Source organism: Spermophilus citellus, assembly GCF_964194105.1.
Source record: "Spermophilus citellus genome assembly, chromosome: 10".
Classification (NCBI taxonomy): Eukaryota; Metazoa; Chordata; class Mammalia; order Rodentia; family Sciuridae; genus Spermophilus; species Spermophilus citellus.
Genome location: NC_138197.1, coordinates 91,066,465 through 91,082,027, shown reverse-complemented (window position 1 = coordinate 91,082,027; position 15,563 = coordinate 91,066,465). Strand labels below are relative to the sequence as shown.

Sequence of the window (15,563 nt, the reverse complement as noted above, 5' to 3'; positions counted from 1 at the left end):
CTCACCCACTGGAACTTTCTCCCAGGTTGTTATTAGCCTTGGCGGGCTTTTACTCAGTACTGTGCCAACTTCTGAAGCCCAGGTGTCTCCAGCAGAGCAGGCCAGTGCAGCCAAGAGAGATAAACACATCCAGGAAGCAGTGTACTGCTTAGAAAAATCGATTGGCATTTCCCCGGGGCCATTTTCTATCATGTACAGTAGAGCCAGCTCAGTAGGCACAGCTCCATTACAGAACACCTGGATCCAATTCCTCTGCCCTCCTGGAAACAAAGAAGTACATAAAAAACATAAGAAATGTTTTCTTCTAAAAAGGAAATGCATGCAGTTATAAGAACTTTATCTTAAAGTGTAGAAAAATAAAAATGACTAAATTTTTTTAAAAAAGTTTTAAGAGTAATATGGCACACATTCACCCTCTTTTTATGCTGGTATTAATAATCTAAAATAATTAATGATAGACTCTAGAGCTTCTAAAATGTTGCTGTTACTTCCTATTGCAGTAAAGTAAATGATAAATAAAGCTACTAAAGTAACTCTCAAAACTGATCTGCTGACAGTCTAAATATGTTCTGATTAAAAGCTTATGTTATTAAATTCCATTTAAAAAAAAAAAGCTTATGTTAGGATAAAACAGTTTACCATTTTGAGTAATGTTGAATGTAATTAATTTTACCTTCCTTATATTCTGAATCTAAACGCTTCTTTGCTTCTCCTTTCCATTTTGTGAGTTTTGAAGAAGAAAGGAAAAACATCAGCAAAGAGGTAAAAAAGCTGAAATTTGCAATCGTTAGGATAAATCCAACCACTAGCCCTGAAAGAAACATATAGACACAGAATTATACTTAATCCATATATTAGTGCTGAAAAACAATGGTGTTTTTCAGTAATTTTCATATTACAACATGAATGTACACTTCTAATACATTTGCAATTTACTAAACTATTACCAAACAGTAAACTGAATGTCATTTTAATTCACTGATAAAATTTTTTTTGCCATATTTTGATCTCCTTTCAAACAATGTTTTATTATTTGAGACAGCTGTTTTATAATCAAATTGCAAAACAGAATAAATGGCAGTGATTTTATTATTAAACAATACATATTACACACATACACTCAAATACATAGTTTGAATAGAAGGCTAATCTAGAGAATTTTCAAATTACTGTGGCCCTCTCTGAGGTTGTAAAGATTACGGTTTTTCAAGTTTCTTTTACGATTTTCCCCTATAGCCTGGATTTTTTTTTCCCCTAGTTTACAGAGGAAAGTCAAAGTTAATCTTTTTTTTTTTTTTTTTTTTTTTTTTTTTTTTTTAAAGAGAGAGAGAGAGAGAGAGAGAGAGAGAGAGAGAGAATTAGAATTTTTTTTTTAATATTTATTTTTTAGTTCTCGGCGGACACAACATCTTTGTTGGTATGTGGTGCTGAGGATCGAACCCGGGCCGCACGCATGCCAGGCGAGCGCGCTACCGCTTGAGCCACATCCCCAGCCCCAAAGTTAATCTTTTTATACTTTTCTATAAAAACTTTCATATGTTCTCTTGCTGAACCTCAAACTATGGTGAGGGGAGTTTTTCTTAGCTAAACTGTCCTATGTAAATCCATAAAATGTTACATGCAACTAAAAATGGAATATGTTCTGTGAATGTTATTTTATACTCTTAGACTTTTCTGTCTCTTTAGATATTTTCCCCCACTTCAGTGCTGAACCCAGGGATGCTGAGCTATATCCCCAGCCATTTTTATTTTTTTTTGAAACAGGGTTTCAAACTTGCAATCTTCCGGGGCTGGGGATGTGGCTCAAGTGGTAGCGCGCTCGCCTGGCATGCGTGCGGCCCGGGTTCGATTCTCAGCACCACATACAAAGATGTTGTGTCCGCCAATAACTAAAAAATAAATATTAAAATTTAAAAAAAAACTTGCAATCTTCCTATCTCAGCCTCCTAAATCACTGGGATTACAGGTGTATGCCACCATGCATAGCTGTCTCTAGATTTTGTGGAGGTAAACAAAGAAGAAAGACTGCATTTATTCATTTTTCAAAGGGTGACTGATTACAAGGAAGTCTTTTTTTTTTGAGGGGAGAGAGAGAGAGAGAGAGAGAGAGAGAGAGAGAATTTTTTTAATATTTATTTATTTTTTTAGTTCTTGGCGGACACAACATCTTTTTTTTTTAAAAAAATATTTATTTATTTATTTTTTAGTTCTCGGCGGACACAACATCTTTGTTTGTATGTGGTGCTGAGAATCGAACCCGGGCCGCACGCATGCGAGGCGAGCGCGCTACCGCTTGGGCCACATCCCCAGCCCCACAAGGAAGTATTATACAATCTGTAGTTCAGCCAGGAAAACAAAGAAGGAAACTTATATTTCATGACACAGGAGGAGGGGGGAAAGCAAAGAAAAGATTGTAATCTCTCAGTGATGTGGGAGACTAAGGCAGGGGGATCACAAGTTCAAGACTAGCTTCAACAGCTTAGTGGGGCCCTGTGTCAAAATAAAAAATAAAAAAGAACTGGGGATGGAGCTCAGTGGTAGCATGCTCCTGGGTTCAATCCCTAGTACTTGCCATAGGTTATACAGGAAGGTGGTTATAAAGCCTCTCTCTAGGTAATTCCACAGGGAAGAGTAAACATATTCTGGAATGGGTTAGCCTTAAAGGCCTTTTATTACAAAATTTGAAATTATTCTTGTGAATAAAATTTGGTGGTAGAGGGAGTAAAGTACCTTCATATTTATTATAATGGTTAGTTAACCCTATAAAAATGAGTCAAAATATAATGAGTGAAATTAGCCATCTATAAAGATGACAAAAACGTAAAAGAGACAAGTGTGTGAATCTTAAGGATACACCAAATTCAATCAAGGTGACCCCAGGAAGTCATATGGGGATGTGACTGCCCTGAGAACATCTTAACCCAATGAATACCACTTTCCATTTGAAGAGTATGCTAATAGCTGGCCCCAGTGGCACAAACCTGTAATCCCAGTAGCTCAGGAGGCTGAGGCAGGAGGATCTTAAGTTCAAAAACAGACTTAGCAACTCAGTGAGATGCTGTCTCAAAACAAACAAAACAAACAAACAAAATACACCCCCCCAACACACACACACATAAAGGGTTGGGGATGTGGTCCAGTGGTTAGCATCCTTGGGTTCAATCTCTGGTATTAAAAAAAAAAAGTGTGCTAACAGATGGATGTTAAGAGACTTCTTTTACTGTGGATCATTTTTATAAAACACTTTTTTTCTTTAATGACATTGTCACTTTTGCCTCATTCAAATAAAAAATATCATAGCACATTATTGTACTTACTCTTGGTGCTCCAAGTGTCCCAGATTTTGTCCAGTAGGAGTCCCTTTAAGCTGGCTGCTAGGCTCTTTTGACATGACCCCATCCTCCCTCTCCCCCCCAATATAAAAAGATATTTTAGGCTCATCCCAAACCTAACTTGCCCCATCCCTGGAGGCAGCCATTTCTCTGAGAAGTTGATTAATTTTAGTAGGCATTGAGACCAAGATCTAGGCTCTCAATGTACTCTCATGGTTACTAGGGTATTTTTGTCATATGTGGCGAGGGCAAGAGAATGCACATGCACATATAAATATACAGACAACTACATACATAAGTATATACACACATACATACATATTTTAGAGATGACAAGATCACACCAATTCTAATCTATCCCTATAGATTCTCTCTTGCCTTCCCCTATTCCTTGCTCTGATTTTTTTTTTTTTGTCCTTAATAAGGAGCCTTGATTCCAACAACAATGACAAATTCACTCATTACCTCAATCCTACATTGATTTACAATTGTCTCAGAATTGCACCACCCAAACTAAAACAAAAATGTTTACTATAAATAGCCTACTTGTTTACAATTTTTCTTCTCTTCAACCTAAGACTGAGGATACATAGTTTACATAGTTAAATATTGTATCATACTCTTTGTTTTTTCCTTTCAGTGTACTTATTCATTTGAAATGCAATTGGGTTTGTTTCAGTCTATTTCCAATTTTAGATTTTTCCCACCTCCCATCCTTACTGATACAATTTTGTTTCTTAAGTATGTAAAATATTAATATGTGTCCAAAAGTTGAACTCACAGAAAAGGTATCATTAGAGAAATATTACTTCCTTCAGGACCCATGAGTCTCCTCCTATGTAACCAAGTGTATTATTTTCCTTCCTATGTTTGTTTATATCATTAACTATTCTTGTGTTTCTTTTTATAAAGATAAGCTTATATATGCATGCCTTTAAATTTTCTCTTCTGTTTTTACCCAAAGTGTAGCATTCTCTTCCCCACTCCTTTCTCCTCCTTCCCCAACCCCCTGATGGGGATGGAACCCAGGGCCTCAGGCATGTTAAACAAATCCTCTACCACTGAGCTATACCCAACTCCTGGCCCCATATTTTGTCAATTTTATTTTTTACTACAAAATGTTCTAACCCTGCTTACTCTATGGCTGACAATTTCTGTGCTTTGTAATTCTCAAGATAAATATATTCAGTTAGTAACTGAAAATTTTATTATTAAATAATATCCTATTATATAATACATGTTAATACAATAGATATTAAATAATTTAATATTAATATTTATTTAATAAATCTATTCATTTACTAAATAAGTACTAAATAAATAATACTAAATAAATAATATTCTATTAAATAATATAATAGGAGACCTGGTTGTTATTCCCATTATAACCCATTTTACCACTGCTCAGCTCAAGGTTAAGGTACTATAATCAGGTAGTTATTAATTGATTTAGCCAGAGATGCTTAATTACTGGCATTTTATTTAAGGTTAGTGTATTTTAATTGTGAGTTAAAGAAACAGGGTAACTTGGTATAAAGCAATAATAAACAGCTTCATCTCTGGAATTGAACAGTCTAGAGTTGAGGCTTTGGCTGCTCCACCTGCCTCTGTGTGACTAGGAAAATGGACCCAACCTCCTCAAGCCTCAACTTTATATTGGTGAAATGAGAATATTTCCTAATTCAATGGCTTGCTGTGAACTGTTAAGAGATAATTTTTGGAATATGCTTATTATTCTACCTAGGATGTAGGAAGCCCTCAATAAATGTTAGCTAATGTCAGTGTTAATAACAGCAACTACAGTTCCAGTGGCTCAACAGTGATAATGATAAATACTGTGACATTGTATTCAACCTTTAATTTTCTTCCACTGATTTTTAAAACACTACAAAATAGGCTATTTGAATGGAAAGCCAAAACATATGAAGTATAAGCAAAAGACAAAGTGTTTGCCCTCTCTCCTTCATAAATAGTCACTGTCAAGAATCTGTTCGTGTATCTTTAAACAATTCCAAAGTGGAATGGCTTTAAAATAATTTATGTGCATTATAACAATGCTACAAAAGGTATCCATATCCCTTTTACTTTGATCATCCTAAAATACTATATGAAGTGACTCATGTTCATGATGATGTCAGGTTTAGATTTAAGAAATAAATTTAAGGGGACTGGGGATGTGGCTCAAGCGGTAGCGTGCTCGCCTGGCATGCGTGCGGCCCGGGTTCGATCCTCAGCACCACATACCAACAAAGATGTTGTGTCCGCCGAGAACTAAAAAATAAATATTAAAAATTCTCTCTCTCTCTCTCCTCTCTCACTCTCTCTTAAAAAAAAAAAGAAATAAATTTAAGACACTCTTTGAAGGAATGATTTCATTCATGTAGCATTAAAATATCTTGGATTTTTGGCCACTTCCAGCTATACCTGAATTTTTAGATGAGTAGCTGCTATCTCTTGTTCATGTCTAGGCCACCTGCCCACTCTACCCCAGGAATTTCTAATTCTCATTAATAAGAGATTCATATATACAATAGGGTGCTATAAAGAATTTGAAAAATTAAGAATTATTGCTGCTGTCTTTTTGAGCTTAAAACAGGTAACTTCTGTACCCAACAGATGCCATCTGTGGGGTGGGAGAACAACACTGTTTACATGTGTCTGATAGTGGAAGTTATGCAACATCCCAAATTGCAATCAAGGTAATCTGAGTAATCTCTGGGAGAAATGAGAAAATGAGAAAGGCAGGACTATAATTTTGCAGGAATTTAATAAAATGGATTCTATTGTTTAATACATAATCTGCCTAGAGTAAAACTGTGGGGATAAAAAGAATGTGGAAAGTGAAGGCCAAAAGAGACAGGTTAGCAGACTTTTGAACCCTGCCCAAGGGAAGGGGCCCTTGACCTGTGGACTTGCATTACTGTTTCTCAGACTTCACACTCACCAAAGCAACCTTCTAATTATAATCTGACTTCTCACATGGTTTGCCTATAAGAATAGGGCATGCCTGAACAGTGATTTTTATATTCCAGTTTGCCTGGTAGTTCGACATTCTATGAGATTAATAAAGTGGCATTCTGGCTCATATAGCAATCTCTTATGACAATGAGCAACACCCACCTAGTTTTCTTAGTTATATCAAATCTAGGAACCTAATGTTGTGAGGTTTCTACTTAAGAGAGACTGAACACCAGACGTGAACTATAGTGACTAAAAACAGATAACACACCCTTGTGAGACAACACAGAGTATCACCATGGGCCTTTACCAGTAACACCTCACCTTGCTGTGCACTTTCCTTATGCTTATAGCAACTTCTCCTGAGGGGATCTGATAGAATCAAACCTATCATTTATTGACTTCCCTGAAGAGAAATGTAAGTCATATGATAGTAAGATTTTAAACCATTTTATTCACTGTTAAAATTCTAAGTGCTCAGAATAGTGACTGGCATACATGGAACCATCACTAAATATTTGTTGAAAATTAATGAAAAATGGCAAACCATTAAGCCTAATTTCTTGGCGAATGAAACTGAAACTTGCCATGCCAAAAGCCTAATAATAAACTGTCCCTGTTTACATGTTCAAAGAAAAGCTTCCAGTAATCTGTCAGAACCATGTCAACAACAAGCAGACAACACTTCCCTTGGAATAAATTGCCTGCCCAGGGCTTTGCAGCTCACGAGTACTTTTCCACTCATCCCCTTCATTTCATCCTCTCTCTCCAGGAGACCAGGGCCTTCACCTCAGTGTCTGAATTAAGCAGTGCCTCATCCCTTTCCCATCCTATCAATACTAAGGTATGCGTACCTGTATCATGAAGGACTGACTCTAAGTACTTAGATCTTCAAGAAAGTTCTGTAACTCCTATTTATTAATTCTAAGCACACCAAAAGCTAAAAGCATGACACAGCAAAGCTTGACAAATATTCCTTAAAACTGAGGAGTAGTAGTGGAGGGAGAACAATAATAACTGTTATTAAGAAAAAACATATATCTGTCAGGTGTCAGGCTAAGCATTTTACATCATGCATAACTTCTCATGGTAAACTCAATGCTACAGATGAATACCATTATTTCTTCAGGAAAGTATTACAAACTACTATGATATACACTGACTTTTTTTTTAGTATGTATTTTCTAGTTGTAGGTGGACACAATATCTATTTCATCTTTATGTTGTGCTGAGGATGGTGCCTCATGCATGCTAGGTGAGCACTCTTCCACTGAGCTACAATGCCAGTCCTGTGTTGACTTTTTTTTTTTTGCTGGAAATTGAACCTAGAACCTCGTGCATGACAGGCAAACACTCTACCACTGAAATACATCCGAAACCTTTCTAATATACTTTGAATAAACATTACATTTTTTTTACCCTTAAGGCAAGGAAAGTCCTAAACAGAACATGTCATAGAATAAAAGGATTCAGAAAAAGGGAAAAAGTTTTTAAGTCAATGTATATCTATTTTTCTAAGCACCTATTTTGTGTCTAGCACTAGTCAAAGAAACATAGGACACAGAGGCTTAAGATACATTCTTGGTCTTCAAGGAGTTTATAATCCAGTCAGAAGGTATCCTTTGATCTCAAGCAGATCAAGTTGCTTGTTATAATACCAAGATAATTTTTAGAAACATACATATTATATTTTTGCTACCTGACTTTTCAAACATCAGTTACTACTGAAAAAGTTAAAAACATGTTTCCCTCCATTTTATTTGACAATTTCCATCTAATAGTGCTAGCAGCAAAGTAATGACTTTATCAGATTTGAATCCTATTCAATGTGAATAACTCATTAAATCCTATGAAGCCTCAAACCACATAACCTTCCCAATTGGAATACTTCATCTACTCTTCCTCTAGGAGAATTAATTTCAGTTTTCTGAAACTTTCCTTGTTTTCCCCCCAGAACTCTGAATCTGTCTCTACACTAATAATAAGAAGTATATATACTCAGTGGCTTGGGAGACTGAGGCAGGAGGATTGTGAGTTCAAAGCCAGCCTCAGCAAAAGTGAGGCACTAAGCAACTCAGTGAGACCCTGTCTCTAAATAAAATACAAAATAGGGCTGGGGATGTGGCTCAATGCCCCTGAGTTCAATCCCTGGTACGCCCCCACAAGTATATATAATGAGGTAGGAGAGAAGTTGGGGGAATGAGTAGAGATAAGGAGAAAGAAACTAATGTTTGTGGTAATGCTAAATTAATAGTCATCCACATAAAAACCATTGTTGAAAACAGATAATCACTAACACTCACTGTTTATATGTTTTATAGATTATAAAGGCATACTTTCTCACACATTATCTTCTTTGAGTCTCGCCAAAGGCCTGAACTATTTCATAAGAGATAAAAAAAAGTAAGGATCTTAGGAGTTAGATGACTTGCCAAAATTCATATCAAGTACAGGTGTCAGAATTAGTTTTCAAATATATATCTTTTAATTCAGAATCAAGGTAGGTAGGAGAGGAGTAGAGGCCCAAGGGCTAAAAGAGAAGATATGGTAGTAGGAAAGAGACAAAGGAGAGGAGAAAAGTAAGAGAAGCCAGGACAATACATAGTATGGAAGTCAAAGACAGAATTTCAAGAACTTGGGGACTGGGGATGTGGCTCAAGCGGTAACGCGCTTGCCTGGCATGCACGGGGCACTGGGTTCGATCCTCAGCACCACATAAAAATAAAATAAAGATGTTGTATCCACTGAAAACTGAAAAATAAATATTAAAAAATTCTCTCTCTCTCTCAAAAAAAAAAAAAAAAAAAAAAAAAAAAGAATTTGACCCTTCTTAGTACCAAGGCAAGGATACCTGAGAAAGACTTTTTTTTTTTTGGGGGGGGGGATAGGGGCGTACCAGGGATTGAACTCAGGGACACTCAATCACTGAGTCACATCCCCAACCCTATTTTGTATTTTATTTAGAGACAGGGTTTCACTGAGTTGCTTAGTGCCTCGCTGTTGCTGAGGCTGGCTTTGAACTCGTGATCTTCCTGCCTCAGCTTCCTGAGCTGCTGGGATTACAGGTGGGTGCCACCATGCCTGGCTGAGAGAGAATATTTTTTAGCAAAACATAATACTATGTTTTTACACTCAAAACAGAGCTTGTTCAAATTATTTGTTACAATGAATTAATATTGCCAAAGTGCTAAGAGGAATGCCCAGAACATGCTTAAGTGTGACATAAGCATTTGTTAAATAAATAATACATAGCCATTCCTAATACTTGTTGATTATATTATGACACAATTTATATAAAAAATACCTGTGTGTCTAGCTAACTTTAATTCTCAACTATCCCATGGGGCGGAGAGTGGAAATAAACAGAATTTTAGCAATATTTCTCAATTCTTAAGAAAGGGAATTAGCATAATTCTGAAGAAATCTGCCTACCTTACAATACATGTTGGCTCATGTGTCCAGTGAACAAAAAACTTTATAGTAATTGTTTCACTTAATCCTATGACCCTAAGAATAAAATCAGGGATAGATTTAGGCCTTGTGGGGCACTACACTTTTAAAACTTAGAGGACGCTCTTTAAGAAAAAAAGAGTAAAAAATACCTTTTACTTATGCAAAACTTAAAAAACCATAGGACCATAAGAGCACATTGGTAGGGCTCTCCCCAAGGGCCTTGGAAGGTACCATTGCAAGTGAGATGACCTCAAGTTTAAGCTCCATGGACTGCATGATATATACTTTTCTGTTAGATATTGAAAACAGAGACAGAGAGAGGTAATAATATGAGACTCTCCCGAAGCCGTCACTACCATTCAGATTAATTCTGCCTGATTCTAGTGCTTGTTCTTTTATCATCACATTATCTTGCTTCCATGAAAGTTTAGTCTAGTTTATAAAACTTTATAAGGAATGCCTTCTGCACATAAATATGGAGGGGGCAGAATGTACTTACAGGGCAACAGAGGCTAAAGATTAATAGTATTTTAAAGGTTGGCTTAGTAAATGACTTCAAGATCTGCCAATTCTACATAATCCTCATCCTACTGTAAGAGCATCCCATAGGAAATATTTAGGGTTAACCTTCAAGGTTTGGTTCTTTCAACAATGGATGGATACTAAAGTTATCCTGTCAAATCAGATCATGCCACTCCTCTGATTTGAAGCAGAGAGATTCCACCTACTTTAGAATAAAAGCCTTCCCATGGTCTACCAGCTCCAATATAACCTGGTCTTTGCCTATTTTTTCAATGTTATCTCTCATTACTTTTCTTTTTCTTACTATTCCTAGTCAAATGAGCCTTCTTCTCATTCTTAAATAAGCCAGTCCTGTAGATGTCAGGCCTAGCTTGTTATTCAGCCCGGAATATGCTTCTCTTAGACTTTCTCATTGTTGGCTTCTCTGGGTTTCAGCACCAAATTACCTCCTTATGAGAAAAACATCTGATGCTCTCCTCTCTACAGAAGAATGTCTTAGATCTTCCACCATATATACTTTGTTATATTTTATTTTTTTCATAAAATTCATCATTTGAAAAGTTTTATAGATTTACTTATTATCTATTGCTCCTAAAGAATAAAAATTCCAGGAGAAGTGAAACTTTGTCCTTGTTCACAGCTATACCCCCAGTTTCTAGAACAGCAGTACACAGTAATAAGTGGTAAGTATTTGCTAAAAGAATAACAAATGAGTTCCACGTGGTGACTCACATCTATAATCCTAGCTACTCAGGAGGCTGAGGCAAGAGGATTACAAATTCAAGGACAGTGAGGCCCTGCCTCAAAATAAAAATAAAAACGACTAGGGAGGTAACTCAGTGGTAGAGGGCCCAAGTTCAAACCCTAGTAATAGAAGGAATAAGTAAACAAACAAACAGCCTGTCACAACTCAGTTCTGAAAAATTAATCTAGACTACAAAGAATACCAGGTTTGAACTGATCTGCTTGAAATTATTCAGGCAATTTTCAATAGGTACTCTTTCTAAACCCTCCATTTACATTTATGAGGAGTGTCAAAAGACTAATCTAACAAAAGGAGCATAATAGTCAAGGTCCTTGTAATTCTATCTTATTAATCTACTTTACGTCAATTATGAAGTTAAATTTGTATGTTACACTAAAAGTATATGTTTGTTCCTGAATTCTGACAGAATAGGAATGTTTAGCAATGCATAACTTTATTATTGTCTAAAATATGTAACATTAAGATTCATAGTCTTATATTCAGAATTTTAAAAACACAAGTTTATATTATATAAACAAATACTTATTATATAGTTACTTTAAGCATTGTAAATAAATACATACCTCCCAAAGCTCCACTGTAATCTAGGCTTTTCTTTTTAAAGCCATTAGAGACAATCAAAACAGGAACAACAACTGAAAATAGCCAACGCCAGGGAGAAATAGGCCGTAAGTTACCTGAAAAGTTATAAATATACAGCATGAGTCATGTGAAGTCTGCATAGTTTAGTTTTGTGAATCAGCTTTGCTAACAGCATTCTGGATCAAATACTGTCCTAAGTAGCGGAACTGAGATAAGTCATCAAAGTAGAACATTTATGCTGAGACTTATGTATTTTCAGAGGGGTAGTCTTCCAGGGGAACAGTCACTATTTCAAAGTTTTCAGAACTTTTTATAGCTATTTATGATGAAGAGTATCTCAAACATTTTTCTAAAGGTTGCATCCAGCTCACAGATATTTTGTTTAGTTCACGGATATTTTAGCTAGCATAGTATTTTCAAATAATTGAGTCAATATTTAAAGATGAGGAAATTTCATATAAAAATTCCTATTCTTCTGTTTAAAAGAGAAACTGACCAACATGGCAGAATCAACTGAAGAAGAAAGGCCACCTCCTTTAGAGGGGCCACAACCTTTCCATTTAAAATTTTTACCACTGGTACTAAAACTGAATGATTTCTTTATGGTAAAGAAAAACATGAATAACTGCTTGTGTCCATATTTTTATAAAAAATGGGAAAATAAAAGACAAAGAAGGTCAAGTTAACAACACAAAATAGGAAAAATCCTATTTCTGGATGTGAAAACTATTGATCCATGTCTAATATGCAAAAATCTGCACAGCTTCCTTCATTTGCATCAGGCACTTGGGCCTAGGGGGACACTTCAGTTTAGACATTCTAGTTCTTTCTATTTAGTTACACAAGAAGTTTCTTCTCACCTCCTTTCCCTCAAACCCTCTCCCCTACTATGCATCATTATCAATAATCAGTCCCAAAAGCTTCTGTACAACAAACACCTGATTATTTATGTCTTTTTGCACAAGGACTAAGTTCTGAAAGAGCAATCATAATCACATAACCATACATGAGTTCAACTATACATTAGTTCACTTTCTCATTCTCCTTACCACTTTTTCCTTTGTTATGAACTGACCACTGCTGTTTTTATAGACGTATCAAGGAACTTTGTATACAGGCGGCGCTTATGCTCTAAAGCAGGATCTGAATCCAAAGTGCCTAATAGTTATACAAAGTGGCTTCAGGCTTCAGGCTTTAAATGGAGACCTTTTTTTTTTTTTTTTGGGCAGTGCTGGGGATCAAACCCAGAGCTTTTGCTTACTAGGCGAACACTGTAAGAGAAAGTTATTTAAGTTGCCTCCAAAACACTCATTTAGAGGCAAATATAGATTCCAACATCTTCCACCAACACAAAAAGAAATATAAACTCAAACTCCTTCCAGAAACGTGCTGATGGAGAGCTCCAACTCGTCTGGGCGAGAAGGCTCACTGTTATAAGCAGGGGTGCACCCTCTAGGGCTGGGTCTCCACACACTAGGTCTGCGCTGGGACTCCACAGGAAAGGCGGAAGGGAAAGCAAGGCAGCCACTAGGCGGTCAGATCTGGAGAGCTCCGCCCACCGCCCTCAATCCTAGAGTTCTTATGAAGTTATCAAACAGCAGACAAATCCTTCAAATCCTTTAAATTTCCAAATGTAAAGATTATACTGCCTTTAATTTTTATTACAGAATACATAAAATTGATAAATTGTATTACAAATATTCTCATCAAAATTAAAATATCACTGAAATTGCTTCACAAATGTTTTATGGTGCTTATTTTTCACCAAAGTGGATAAAATAATTATATGAAATATAAAGACATTTTGAGTTAGGTATAAAGAGTATTACCATAAAGAGCATTTACTAACGATTTAAAAATGTTCATGGAACTGTTTATATTATCAGGTTACTAAACTAAATTCAGGCTATCAAAGGTAAGACACACAAACATTCACAACTATTCAGAGGTTGTGTGTGGAGAGCAGATATGTTCTGCTCTGAGTTGCGTCATGCTGTATAGACCTGTAGTGCCTAGCCCTGAGTTACTCCATTTTATAAAGCAGCAGTTTGCCATGAGCTGCTCTATTTTGAGTACAAGTGCTTAGGCGAAACACTTGGTAATTCGTCTGGGTAAATAGATAACCACAGATATTGTATACCGAACATAGTGACAAATAACCCTCAGATGCACAAAACAATGCGCAAACTGATACAATACATTAATTGTGATAATTAAAAATGACCACTAGTGAACTTATTAATTTAAATCAGCACATGGTGCACAGGTGTTTCAAACCCACAACAGAAACCAGGCATGCCTGTGAGTTTCTGAAGTTTCACTAGATGCCACATCTTTATCTGAAACACACAAAAAGGAAGAGAACCTAATGGCATGGGACACACTGAGCCCCTCACCACATCATCTCAACACATCAAGAGGTTGAGAGGTAACCAAATTCCTGTCTCCAGGGCTTCAGCTCAATTTGATCTCCCTCCTTGACACAGCCCATTTGAAATTGCCTAGAATAAGTTCCCAGCCTTGACAGCTCTTTTCCCTGAATAAATTCTTTGGTAGGTTTATAATTTTATCTGACCACCTACACGATTCTTTTGCACTTGTATCTGCTCTCTGCTTTGCAGTCAGTGTAGCCTCCAGAAACCCCTGGATCACTGTTAACCATTCCTGAAAATTATCTATCTTTGCATAAAGTGAGTATTACAGATATTAATAAATATTGGAATGGAATAAAAGAATTTGTGATTGTCTCAGTTATGACGCCAAGTAAACCATGACTATTTTTGGTGAATTAACACTGATAAAAGTTACATAGCTTGTGAATTTGTTATTCAATAAATTCTGATATTGTGAAAAGAGACAAACATGTCTGGTCTATGCTAACAGCATAGCTTGCTCACGACATGAGTTTTGGATTTTATAAAGGTACAGTCTCAAATTCCACCAACTACAGAAAAACAATTTAGAACATTCCTACTTACCATAATAGGTGCTAGCAGTCATTGACATAATCCAGAAAGCTAAGGAAATGCATATGATCAGGCTCAATATTACTATGTTTGTAATCATCTTCATGTATCTTTTGCACACACTGTCATCAAAATCTGTCATGGAAAATAAGGATATGAACACCTGAGGGAGAAAACAGAACGTTTCTAAGAGAAAGTCATTTAAGTTGCCTCCAAAACACTCATTTAGAGGCAAATATAAATTCCAACATCTTCCACCAACACAAAAAGAAATATAAACTCAAACTCCTTCCAGAAACGTGCTGATGGAGAGCTCCAACTCGTCTGGGCGAGAAGGCTCACTGTTATAAGCAGGGGTGCACCCTCTAGGGCTGGGACTCCACAGGAAAGGCGGAAGGGAAAGCAAGGCAGCCACTAGGCAGTCAGATCTGGAGAGCTCCGCCCACCGCCCGTCGCAGCCTCCCCGCGTGCCTTCGACCCGAGCAGGTCCTCAGTTGCAAACAGGCAAAATGAGGCACCCGAACCTGGGCGAGTCGGGGAGCCGAGCCCCAGGCGGCCGAACGCTGACACGTCCCGACAGCTGCCTGCGCTGGCCCAGGTCCCAGTCCAGCTTGCCAGGGCCGACAGCCCTGGACCCCAACTAGTGCTTCACCGCCCTTTTCCCCCTTGCGGCTTGCGTCTGTGCGCATGCGCTGTAGTCCGTCACGAATCCGCTTCGCCCACTTGGGCATTTAAAGGGGAAGAGTCGGGGAGGTGCTGGAAACCTGGCCCGCCGCGTTTGCTCTGCGGTGTTCCTAAGCTCTTAGGTTTGGTGATGTCCTAGACCGGGTAAAGTGAAACTGCGAGCAGCGCAGTAATGGAAAAACGAGATGTAACTGATTTTAGAATCAGTAAATGCATTTCAAGCATAATATTCTTATATTCTGTGAGGGCATGCCAAATAAAGTTATGACTATTTGGAGGGAGGAGAATATATTATGTTGT

At 37.1% G+C, this 15,563-nt stretch overlaps 1 protein-coding gene across 5 annotated transcripts in view; it reads right to left on the bottom strand.

The window, feature by feature from the left end:
* The window catches only part of TMEM19 (transmembrane protein 19), a 48,269-nt gene extending 33,007 nt beyond the window's left edge, over positions 1–15,262 (bottom strand). For 4 of the 5 annotated variants that reach the window (XM_081311057.1, XM_081311059.1, XM_081311056.1 and 1 more), the window contains exons 1-5: positions 15,104–15,262; positions 14,592–14,742; positions 11,595–11,708; positions 674–811; positions 6–260 (exon numbers count right to left, since the gene is read on the bottom strand). In XM_081311057.1, the coding sequence (XP_081167183.1) occupies positions 6–260; positions 674–811; positions 11,595–11,708; positions 14,592–14,721 (637 nt within the window). In that variant the 5' untranslated portion in view covers positions 14,722–14,742; positions 15,104–15,262. Of the gene's footprint in view, positions 1–5; positions 261–673; positions 812–11,594; positions 11,709–14,591; positions 14,743–15,050; positions 15,068–15,103 lie in introns of those variants that run through there. The other variant, XM_081311060.1, reaches the window with a different exon arrangement.
* Between the last annotated feature and the right edge of the window lie 301 nt (positions 15,263–15,563).